Source organism: Eucyclogobius newberryi, unplaced genomic scaffold (assembly GCF_026437365.1).
Source record: "Eucyclogobius newberryi isolate DKJ021-1_F unplaced genomic scaffold, fEucNew1.0.hap1 SCAF_22, whole genome shotgun sequence".
Classification (NCBI taxonomy): Eukaryota; Metazoa; Chordata; class Actinopteri; order Gobiiformes; family Gobiidae; genus Eucyclogobius; species Eucyclogobius newberryi.
In genome coordinates, this window is record NW_027315857.1 from 24,365,960 (window position 1) to 24,377,901 (window position 11,942).

The 11,942-nt window shown below is 48.3% G+C and overlaps 1 protein-coding gene across 1 annotated transcript; it reads right to left on the reverse strand.

The window, feature by feature from the left end:
* Positions 1–1,256: 1,256 nt before the first annotated feature.
* On the reverse strand, positions 1,257–11,608 carry LOC140371678 (E3 ubiquitin/ISG15 ligase TRIM25). Its single transcript, XM_072458860.1, has 9 exons — positions 11,197–11,608; positions 10,297–10,480; positions 7,138–7,246; positions 6,327–6,422; positions 5,511–5,744; positions 4,054–4,076; positions 3,828–3,976; positions 3,130–3,272; positions 1,257–1,391 (listed from the first exon to the last, which is right to left on the reverse strand). Exons 1-9 carry the CDS (start codon positions 11,576–11,578, stop codon positions 1,272–1,274), a joined length of 1,440 nt encoding a protein of 479 aa, XP_072314961.1. The 5' UTR covers positions 11,579–11,608; the 3' UTR covers positions 1,257–1,271.
* Positions 11,609–11,942: the final 334 nt, after the last annotated feature.

An 11,942-nucleotide genomic window follows, 5' to 3' on the forward strand; every position in this document is an offset into this window, starting at 1 on the left:
AGCTATAGCACCGCCGCAGCTATAGCACCGCCGCAGCTATAGCACCGCCGCAGCTATAGCACCGCCGCAGCTATAGCACCGCCGCAGCTATAGCACCGCCGCAGCTATAGCACCGCCGCAGCTATAGCACCGCCGCAGCTATAGCATCGCCACAGCTATAGCACCGCCACAGCTATAGCACCGCCACAGCATCGCCACAGCACCGCCATCATAGCAGCGCCATCATAGCACCGCCACAGCCACAGCATCACCACGGATACCAAGCGGGCGACAGATCCTCCAAAGGAAACTCGACATAGTGCGGCTTTAAAACGAGTCGCCGTCTTTATCGATCCGAGTCATGCGTCAAGCTTTTATCGATGTCACGCGGGGGGGAAAAAACAACACATGCTTGGAATTGTTGCGCAGAAGAAAATTCAAAAATAGTTCTCAAAATACATCCAAACGTGAAGTAGATCGTCATCGTCGTCGTCATTTCCAACGTCCGATCGATTGAAGCACCTTTGTTTGGCCGAGTTGGCGTCGGCGGGAGTCCGGTGAGGCAGCAGGTGTGTAAATGCCAAAGTACATTCGAGAAAAACCAAAGTGTCCGTGTGGTCGGTTCCGTTTTGCACGCGTGTCGTCGCATTTCCAGGTTTGACGTTCGAGCGAAATCGCGAACATCATATTGTCCTCTGCCCCGACGTCGCTGAACGTTCTCGCGGTTAAAAAGTCCACCTGGAGGTTCTCCCGTTTTTCTAATTAGGACTCAGTTTCGGTGGCGTCCAACCTGTGCTTGAAGATTTATCATAGTTTTAATTCTGTTCAAGTTGCAGTTTGTGAAGAAAATGTGAAAAGAAAAACTGTTCAAAAAAATTGAGAATAAGAATGATAGGAAGTAGAGCCGAATCCCACTGTGATGTCATCTTCAATCTAAAGGGCTGGTCTGAGAAACTGAACTGTACACAGCCATTTTGAGACGGAGGGCAGGGGTGAACGTTAAGTTTGAAGAAAATTGGGCTGAAAACCATTGATGTTGAACTTTCCTTTTCGCGAGGGATCGAGCCGCCGCTTTTCTTTACACCATAAATCCATTTGTAAAGTTTTTTGTTTTTGGCCAGGCCCTGATATGAAAGCGCTTAACCACAAACCTGGTCAAGATATTGGCATTTTGACAAGTTTTAAGACCAAACGGAGCATGAAATCGTGTCGAGAACGCGCTTGAACCCGTCTCGAATCAAACACGCTGGAAGAGCGAAAACACGCGTGCACTTCGAGCCCCGTGGTTTGGGTCACACTCTCCTCACGATCTCGTCCTCCTCCTCGTCCTCCTCCTCCTCCTCGTCGTCTTCGTCCTCAGGGCTGAAGGTGTTGTCTCCCGGGTCACTATGGTCCTGGCCGTCCTCCTCCTCCTCCTAAAGGAGCGGGGAACAACGACACAAAAAGTTTAATGTTTCGAGGCCAGTGCGGCGACGCTGGACTTGTGGGTCGGGCGCGGTCACGTCGAGGGCTCGACCGGGTTCGCCGGCGCGACGGAGACGGTTCGCGCGCTAATGCGTCTCTATGGCGACAGGCCCTGAACTCGTAAACCTGCCGCGGACGAGGTTAAGCTGTCGAATAAGATAGAAGACGACGACTCCTAGTACCTACATTATACACAATTGTATTATACCCATTTGATGTAATTCTGAATACCGTATTTTCCGGACTATAAGTCGCACCTTTTTTCATAGTTTTGGCTTATATACTTATACTCCGGAGCAACTTATATGTCATATTGTTTGTTATTTTCACGCTTGCAACCGCATTTCATACTCCAGTGTGACTTATACTCCAGTGCGACTTATACTCCAGTGCGACTTATACTCCAGTGCGACTTATACTCCAGTGCGACTTATACTCCAGTGCGACTTATACTCCAGTGCGACTTATACTCCAGTGAGACTTATACTCCACTGCGACTTATACTCCACTGCGACTTATACTCCACTGCGACTTATACTCCAGTGAGACTTATACTCCAGTGCGACTTATACTCCAGTGCGACTTATACTCCAGTGAGACTTATACTCCACTGCGACTTATACTCCACTGCGACTTATACTCCAGTGCGACTTATACTCCAGTGCGACTTATACTCCAGTGAGACTTATACTCCAGTGCGACTTATACTCCAGTGAGACTTATACTCCAGTGAGACTTATACTCCAGTGAGACTTATACTCCACTGCGACTTATACTCCACTGCGACTTATACTCCACTGCGACTTATACTCCAGTGCGACTTATACTCCAGTGCGACTTATACTCCAGTGCGACTTATACTCCAGTGAGACTTATACTCCAGTGAGACTTATACTCCAGTGAGACTTATACTTATACTTCGGAGCAACTTATATGTGATATTATTTGTTATTTTCACACTTGCCACTGCATTTCATACTCCAGTGCGACTTATATGTCTTTTTTCTTCTCTATTTGGCTGGTGCGACTTATACTCCGGAAAATACGGTACGTTACATTTGGCTGTGCGTCTTTGCGTGGCACAGACGTCAGAGCCGTTCGTTCATTCAGTCCATGGTAAGATCCGTTTCGTTACTTTATCCTGGAGTGAGTCAAATGAACTTTCCCGGTGGTGTAACTGCAGGTCGCCCGAGTTTCCTTTGGCCTTTATATCATCTCCCTCGTTTCCTCGTTAAGATCGTGATAATGACGGTTGCTCGTGTTTGAAGTACACTGCTCTTGAGAACCTTTCATGTTTTAGAACTTTGTCACAGCCTTGGGGGACGCCGGTGTGACTGAGCATTGGCTCCATCTACTGACTGAGGAGGGAATTACATACGTTTAAAATACACTTCTGTAAAATAATCATAATAATCATTAACATAATCATCATCATCATTAACTAGCCTTTTGACTTCCCGACCTCGTGAACGAGTCTGGAGATGATTTATGGATTTAAAAACGATTCTCAGAGCCGCGTCGCAGATGGAGAAAACGTCCAAATATGTTTCAATATATGGGCATTTTGTCTCTCCCCCCACCGTCCTCACCTCCTCCTCTCCTCCCACCGTCCTCACCTCCTCCTCCCCCCACCGTCCTCACCTCCTCCTCTCCCTCTTCATCCCCCTCTCCTCCCACCGTCCTCACCTCCTCTTCCTCGCCTTCGCTCCTCATCTCTTCTTCGCTGCTGTCCTGGAGGAAATCGTCGAGGAAATCGTCTTCGTCCTCGTCCTCGTCTTCCGCTGCCTCTTCCTCTGTGTCCTCCTCCTCATCCAGGTCCGAGATGTGACCTACAAACGTGGAGAAACTTACATCAAATTAAACGGCTGAAGAGTGAGGAGTGAAAAGTATCAATATGTTTTAGCCTGGCCCCTTAGCCTGGCCCCTTAGCCTGGCCCCTTAGCCCCCGTGCCTTGGCCCGTGTGCCTTAGCCCGTGTGCCTTAGCCCGCGCCTTAGCCCGCGCCTTAGCCCGCGCCTTAGACCGCGCCTTAGACCGCGCCTTAGACCGCGCCTTAGCCCGCGCCTTAGCCCGCGCCTTAGCCCGCGCCTTAGCCCGCGCCTTAGCCCGCGCCTTAGCCCGCGCCTTAGCCCGCGCCTTAGCCCGCGCCTTAGCCCGCGCCTTAATCAATTTCCGTGAAGCCGCTCACAAACTTGAGGAACAGTGCGACATGCCAGGGAATGAGATACAATTAAGGATTTCACTTTAGCTTGGTCACGGTCTAACTAATAATCGTGAATAATGGTTAAATGGTGACGTTTTCCCCCACAATAACCCGAACACTACAGTTGGATATGGTGGCGGTGGATATTCTGCGCGGCCTTTGCGGCGTGTGCAAAGTCTCACAGAGGGAGACGATGGTGGCGCTGATGCGGCACGGCAGCTCCTCGTCCAGAAACTTCCTCATCTCGCCGTCCATCATGACGCCGAGCAGCTCCGTCTCCATGTCCACGTACTCCGGGTAGAACAGGTCCTTGCGCAGCTGGCGACGGCACCTGCAGCGCATTCATCCGCTTCACTAAACAGTCTGACACATTACGCAAAATTTAACAGCACAAAAAGAGACACTTACCATTTTCCCGTCGTCTTGTAAGCCTAGAAAAATGAACAGACGTGAGACGCGAAACAGCTAAAGCTAATTGTAAAAGCCAATTATCTTACAACGTTTTACAAATTCTCAATCTTACTTATTTGACTCTGCTCTTTATGTTCGGAAAACGTGTTTAATTGGGCCGCGCGATATTGGGAAACGCTGCAATGTGCGATTTGTCTGGCAAGATCTGTGACCTTTTAATACACTTTTTAACACAATCATTTGATAATATCAAAACTAAACTGTACAGGCCATAATGTACAAGGCAAACTGTCAAAATAAAAACTTAGTTAAACTAAACCTAGACTACACATAGACTACTCAAGGCTTATTTAGCCCGGCTTTAGCTTTAGCCCGGCTTTAGCTTTAGCTTTAGCCCGGCTTTAGCTTTAGCCCGGCTTTAGCTTTAGCCCGGCTTTAGCTTTAGCTTTAGCCCGGCTTTAGCTTTAGCCCGGCTTTAGCTTTAGCTTTAGCCAGGCTTTAGCTTTAGCCAGGCTTTAGCTTTAGCCAGGCTTTAGCTTTAGCCAGGCTTTAGCTTTAGCTTTAGCCCGGCTTTAGCTTTAGCCCGGCTTTAGCTTTAGCCCGGCTTTAGCTTTAGCTTTCGCGTTAGCTCTAGCTCCGGCTTTAGCTTTAGCGTTAGCTCTAGCTCCGGCTTTAGCTTTAGCTTTCGCGTTAGCTCTAGCTCCGGCTTTAGCTTTCGCGTTAGCTCTAGCTCCGGCTTTAGCTTTAGCTTTCGAGTTAGCTCTAGCTCCGGCTTTAGCTTTAGCTTTCGCGTTAGCTCTAGCTCCGGCTTTAGCTTTCGCGTTAGCTCTAGCTCCGGCTTTAGCTTTCGCGTTAGCTCTAGCTCCGGCTTTAGCTTTCGCGTTAGCTCTAGCTCCGGCTTTAGTTTTAGCTTTCGCGTTAGCTCTAGCTCCGGCTTTAGCTTTAGCTTTCGCGTTAGCTCTAGCTCCGGCTTTAGCTTTAGCTTTCGCGTTAGCTCTAGCTCCGGCTTTAGCTTTAGCTTTCGCGTTAGCTCTAGCTCCGGCTTTAGCTTTAGCGTTAGCTCTAGCTCCGGCTTTAGCTTTAGCTTTCGCGTTAGCTCTAGCTCCGGCTTTCGCGTTAGCTCCGGCTTTCGCGTTAGCTCCGGCTTTCGCGTTAGCTCCGGCTTTCGCGTTAGCTCCGGCTTTCGCGTTAGCTCCGGCTTTCGCGTTAGCTCCGGCTTTCGCGTTAGCTCCGGCTTTCGCGTTAGCTCCGGCTTTCGCGTTAGCTCCGGCTTTCGCGTTAGCTCCGGCTTTCGCGTTAGCTCCGGCTTTCGCGTTAGCTCCGGCTTTCGCGTTAGCTCGCTCCGGCTTTCGCGTTAGCTCGCTCCGGCTTTCGCGTTAGCTCGCTCCGGCTTTCGCGTTAGTTCGCTCCGGCTTTCGCGTTAGCCCCGGCTTTCGCGTTAGCCCCGGCTTTACCTCGATGAACCTGAAGGGGTCGTTCTCCTGCAGCAGACCCTCGATGCCGGAGCGCACTTCCTGCAGCCGCACCTGGTCCTGTCCGATCCTGGAGATGTTCTTCTGGATCATGGGTCCGTTGGTGTCCCAGTGCGTCAGGCCGCACTCCTTCAGACGCCCGATGAACAGCAGCACTTTGGCCTTCAGGTCCTCGCCCAGTCGAGTCAGGCACTCGTCCGAGTCGTCCATGAACTTCTGCGGGAAAGACCAAGAGGAAAGACTCCGTGTTATTCAATACCATGTGTACTCTTCTCATTTAACGTTAAAGTCCATGTGAAGGTTCTCCAGTTTTTCTAATTATGACTTAGTTTGGCGTTAAAGAACCTGTGGTAAATAATTATCATTGTTTTATTTCCGTTGAGTGTAGCAGCGTGTGAAGAAACTTTGAAAAATAAGAGTTGAAGAGTTTAAGCTGAATCCCCTGTGATGTCATCATTGTGCGACGTGCCGTTGAAAACACGGAGGCAGTTTACACACTTTCCTGAACGTTTAAACTATCGTTCGACAAAATAAAAAGGTATGGTATTATTACGTACCAAATCATAACTGCCTCTTGCTTACAGTGCGGTTGCTAGGTAACAGTGGTGGGATTACCTTTACCCATGTCATATCTGTGCTCGTGTCCAACCAGGAAGTACAATTATAAACTTAACAACAATGGTCAAACTGGGACAAATCGTGGCCCGAAGTAGACAGAGTGTAGACGTCACAGAAGAACTGTTGGGATTTATTTAGTTTATCTCCGTTTGCTATAAGTCTGTGTCATTTCCTTTGTACCTTGTTCTTCCGCTCCTTCTCCTTCTGCTCCTGGATCTTCTTCTCGGCGAGGGTGGACTTTCGCTCCACTCGGTACATCTGCTTATCCAGGCTGACCTGAGAGCAGCAGCACACGGGCGGATTACAGGTGGCACTAATCCAGCCTAATAAAACCAATGACAACAGCAGGCTTCACGCTGCTCTGTGGGAACCACAGGAACTAACGTGTTTTAAACAACAAATGATCTTATTCCATCCTAAATGTAGGTCTTGTTTTGTTTTGTCCATATTTGAGAATAGTCCTATTATATCTGGTCTAGTCCTGGTTTAGTATTAGTTCAGTCCAACAATATCACAAGTCCTGAAATTGTCTTGGTCTAGGCCCGGTTTAGTCTTGGTTTAGCCTTGGCTTGTCATGGTTTAGGCCTGGTTTCGCCTCGATTTAGGCCTGGTTTAGGCCCCTGTATAGCCTCAGTTTAGGCCTGGTTTAGGCCTGGTTCGGGCCTGGTTCGGGCCTGGTTTGGTCCTGGTTTGGTCCTGGTTTAGTCCTGGTTTAGTCCTGGTTTAGTCCTGGTTTAGTCCTGGTTTGGACCTGGTTTGGACCTGGTTTAGTCCCAGTTTAGTCCCGGTTTAGACCCGGTTTAGACCCGGTTTAGTCCTGGCTCGTTCACTCTTAAAAACCAGAAACAGTTCCACTCTCTGAAATGTGAGGAAGTGCTTTCGCGTCTCGTTGGTCGGTTCGTCGTTGTCGTTTTCAGACTCACAGGACCAAAAGCGCTCAGACTCGCTCAGAAACGACACAGAAGAGGAAAGTGGACAGAGCAGACGGCACCTTGAGATCCTTCATGGTGTTCTTCAGCGTTTTGATGGTGTGTCCAGAGTGTCCTCCTTCGATGGTGCAGGCGTTACACACACACACTTTGTCGTTCATGCAGTAATATCTGAAACACAAGCGACCAACGCCGTTCATCTTCAGACACAGAAACGCATAAACTACGCTTATTTTGTGTTGAACATTTTTATTTAATCTAGAAAAACATGGAAATGGTAAAGAAGACAGACATTTACAGTAGGACTACATCGTTACATCCGGATTAATAGTGACTAATAGTCTTTTAATAATAGTCATGTGGAATATACTGACTCTAAAACACATGCAAATATAGCTTTTTATAACAAAGACTGCAGCACATTTCAAACAAAATGGCCGAAAAAATTTCAATAATTCACTTTATTCGTAAATATTCTCCATAGAAAAGCTTTCAGTCGTCTTTATTTGGTCAATAATGTATTTGAAACGTCTCAAAGTTCAGTAGAAATGACTGTTTGACGTGTCGACAACTGAAATAGTCGCTATTTGCAGCAGTTATTTTCCGCAGTGGTTTCAAACATTGATTATCGAGCTCTTGAGTTGGACATTTTAGTGTTGGGATCTTTGGTTTCTCTTGTGTCTTTCTGAATTGAAATGTTTTAATACAGTTTAAATTGATTCATAAAAGGTTTTTACGATGTTATAATTTTGACTTAATTTGGTGTATTAATACCTGTCGTATCGTACATATAAATGATAGTTTTACAACAATCGAGCAGGTATTTGTGGAGAAAAGTTGAAAAAATCTGTGGGAAATGACAGGAAGTGACATCACCCTAACCCTGACATCACAGCAGGGACACTCATACAGGAAGTGACATCACAGCAGGGACACTCATACAGGAAGTGACCTCACACCATGGACACTCATACAGGAAGTGACATCACAGCAGGGACACTCATACAGGAAGTGACCTCACACCATGGACACTCATACAGGAAGTGACATCACAGCAGGGACACTCATACAGGAAGTGACCTCACACCATGGACACTCATACAGGAAGTGACATCACAGCAGGGACACTCATACAGGAAGTGACATCACAGCAGGGACACTCGTACAGGAAGTGACATCACACCAGGGACACTCGTACAGGAAGTGACATCACACCAGGGACACTCGTACAGGAAGTGACATCACACCAGGAAGTGACATCACACCAGGGACACATACAGGAAGTGACATCACACCAGGGACACATACTGTGTGACTATCTGAGCAGATAGTCACACTGGACAATGTCAGTGTAGCCTCTAGTTCTACTGTAAGAAATCTTGGAGTCTTATTTGACCAGGAGCTCTCATTTAAAGCTCATATAAATCAAGCTTGTAAAACAGCCTATTTCCATTTGCGCAACAAGAGCCAAAATCAGAAGAATCCTGCCTAAAAGTGATGCTGAAAAACTTATCCATGCATTTGTAACGACTAGATTAGACTACTGTAACTCCCTGCTTGCAGCGTGTCCTAAAAGCTCCATAAAAAGCTTTCAACTGGTTCAAAATGCAGCAGCAAGATTACTAACAGGAACAAAAAGAAGAGAGCACATTACGCCAGTGCTGGAGTCTCTTCACTGGCTCCAGTCAAGTTTAGAATCAAATTTAAAATTCTACTCTTGACCTAAAAAGCCATAAATGACATGGCCCCATCCTACCTCAAAGATGCTATAGAACCATATCATCCAAACAGAGCTCTTCGCTCTCAGAATGCTGGCCTTCTGGTGGTGCCAAGAGTCTCTAAAAGTACTGTAGGAGGTAGAGCGTTTAGCTACCAAGCTCCTGTGTTATGGAATCAGCTCCCGACCCATGTTAAATATGCTGACACAGTCTCTTCATTTAAGTCCAGGCTTAAAACGTTCCTCTTCGAAATCGCTTATGGTCAGACTAGTTAGGAACAGAAACATAAACCCACAGCTTCAGCTACGCTGCCCTAGGAGTAACTGTGCTGGGGGAAGTATGACAGCTTGAGCACTATCCTCTTCTTCTTCTGACTACTTATGCTATCAAACAATATTTATTTTTTGATTCCACTTGCAAACTGTTCACCGCCTTCTTTTTCTTTCTCTCACTCCTGAGGACCTGTGGACCCAGATGCCCCTCCCCTGGTGAAGTGGTCCCTGCCCTGTGTGGACGGTCCCTCATCTGCCTGAAGTGTGGCTCCAGCTCGACTCAGACGGTCCCTCATCTGCCTGAAGAGTGGGTCCAGCTCGCCTCAGACGGTCCCTCATCTGCCTGAAGAGTGGGTCCAGCTCGCCTCCGACGGTCCCTCTTCTGCCTGAAGAGTGGGTCCAGCTCGCCTCCGACGGTCCCTCTTCTGCCTGAAGAGTGGGTCCAGCTCGCCTCCGACGGTCCCTCTTCTGCCTGAAGAGTGGGTCCAGCTCGCCTCCGACGGTCCCTCTTCTGCCTGAAGAGTGGGTCCAGCTCCAGTCTCCTTGTGTCCGTCTGTGAGAGTCGGATCTCTCCTTCACTGGAACTCCTCCAGGTTTCTACGCTTTTTTCCCAAAGAGGTTTTTTTGTAGTTTTTCCTGGCCGAGAAGGAGAGTCTAAGGACAGAGGACCCTGGGACATCGTCCCTCGCCACCACAGACATTGTCTGACTTCATCGCCACCACAGACATTGTTGATTCATTTCTCCCTGTGGCCCTCAGAGGCAACTGTTGTTGTGATTTTGGGCCTTACAAAAATAAATTGATTTGATTTGATTTGATACAGGAAGTGACATCACACCAGGGACACTCATACAGTAAGTGACATCACACACCAGGGACACTCATACAGGAAATTACATCCCACACCGGGGACACTCGTACAGGAAGTGACATCACACCAGGGGACACTGGTATAGGAAGTGACATCACACCAGGGACACTCGTACAGGAAGTGACATCACACACCGGGGACACTCGTACAGGAAGTGACATCACACCAGGGACACTCGTACAGGAAGTGACATCACACCAGGGACACTCATACAGGAAGTGACCTCACACCGGGGTCATTCCAGTCAAAGTTTATGCAGAATTTATACTAGAGAAGCAACTTTTTTGACGCTCTAAACATTCATCCAACAAAATAAAGTCGTTGTACGGCCTCGGAGAAACCGTTGTGGCGGCGGCGTACCTGAAAACCTCGTCGTGGTCGGGACACTTCCTCCTCCAGAAGTCGCTCATGGGCTCGGTGAGCGGGTGCTCTCTGAACGCCGGCAGCTCCAGGTGAGGCTTCACGTGCTCCGGACACATCGACACTTCGCACTTCAGGCACGTCTTCACCGCGAAACTCGTCCCCGGACCTCCTCCTGCTTCTGCTCCTTCTCCACCGCCACCGCCGCCCTCAGCCTTCTCCTCCTCTTGACCCTGAGAAGAAGCAGCCCCTGGACACGTCGCCAAATCAAAATAAAGCATTACGATTGTGATTGTGAGAAGAGAAACGCCACGACCAGACGACGCCGACACATCGAAGTGCCTCTTACAACTAAGAACGCAGTTAAGATTTATATATTTTCACCTTTGCTACAAATTATACACACTTTATCCCAGATTGGCACATTTTTGAGGTTCATAATTTCACTTCCTGTTTGTAATTGATGACATCACACTAGGAATTTACACAGCAAAACCTCCTCTGTCGACACAATTATTTTTATTTGACGAATAAAAATGTACGAGAGCGACTTTATTTTGTTGAATTCATGTTTAGAGTGTTAAAAAAGTTTTTTCTTTTGTGTAAATTCTGCATAAACTTTTGCTTTCCCTGGTGTGACGTCACTTCCTGTTATAATTTTCTACAGATATCTCAACTCAGATAAAAACGCTAACTACAGATTAGATATGCACAAACACGAGTCCTTAAGTAGTTTGTCACTTCATGGGGATATTTCTGTCTTTTTGTCAATTCGCATATGAATGAGTTTCAAACAGAATCTGATGATTAAAACAGAAAACTAATCACAGTTCACGTCAGAAATCCTGCCGCGCGACGCCCTTTCACCCTCACCTGCCTGCTCCGCGCCGTCCCCCGCGCACTCGCCGCCGCTCGCCTCGCCCGCCACCGGGGGGCAGTAGTCGCACGGCACGGCGGCGTGCGCGGCCCGGGCCCGCTGCGTTGCCGGGCACGGGCCCTCCCGCGGGTTCGGGCCCGACGCGCCGGCCTGGCGACGCCGCAGCCGGAAGTCGTCGGCGATGTTGGCGAGTTTGAAGTTCTTCTGGACGGCGGACGAGCACCGGTGGCTGTCACGGCACTCGGGGCAGCGGAAGCGCCCGCGGTCCGCCTGGCGCTTGAGCCGGTCCAGGCAGGCTTTGCAGAAGTTGTGGCCGCAGGGGAGCAAGTGCGGGTCGCGGTACAAGTCCAGACAGACGGGACACGTGAGCTCCTCCTGCAACACGCTGGACTTGCCCGACGCCATGGTCCAGCGGCGGGAAGAGAGACGCAGCGCCGGGAACGAGATTAAAACGTCGGGGTTGAAAATTGTCCACGGTAAAACGTTATCGGGTCTTGTTGTTGAGCGGCTTTCACCTGTAAACAGAAGAAGAAATGTGATCTTTTTTCCCTTTGTCAATAACACCGGCGGAAATTGACAAAAACGTACACGTCATTCTTTCTTTTACAATGATATTCATTCATAACGATATTATGTCAACGACACAGAAAAGAAAATGCTAAAACATGTCTTTAAAAGTGTTATATGAGGCTTAAATTGTCAGACAAATGTGAAATGTCCGTCAAACTAATCATAAAAGTGCAGAAATATCATCCAAATGAACCTTATT

Bases quoted from the DNA above. Each gene is read 5' to 3' on its own strand.
- LOC140371678 (XM_072458860.1), bottom strand. From the start codon at position 11,578: ATGGCGTCGGGCAAGTCCAGCGTGTTGCAGGAGGAGCTCACGTGTCCC. The intron at 6,423-7,137 runs GTGCCGTCTGCT...TGCTGCTCTCAG, and splicing joins ACACCATGAAGGATCTCAAG to GTCAGCCTGGATAAGCAGAT. The intron at 3,273-3,827 runs GTGAGACTTTGC...CCACGTTTGTAG, and splicing joins CGCCACCATCGTCTCCCTCT to GTCACATCTCGGACCTGGAT.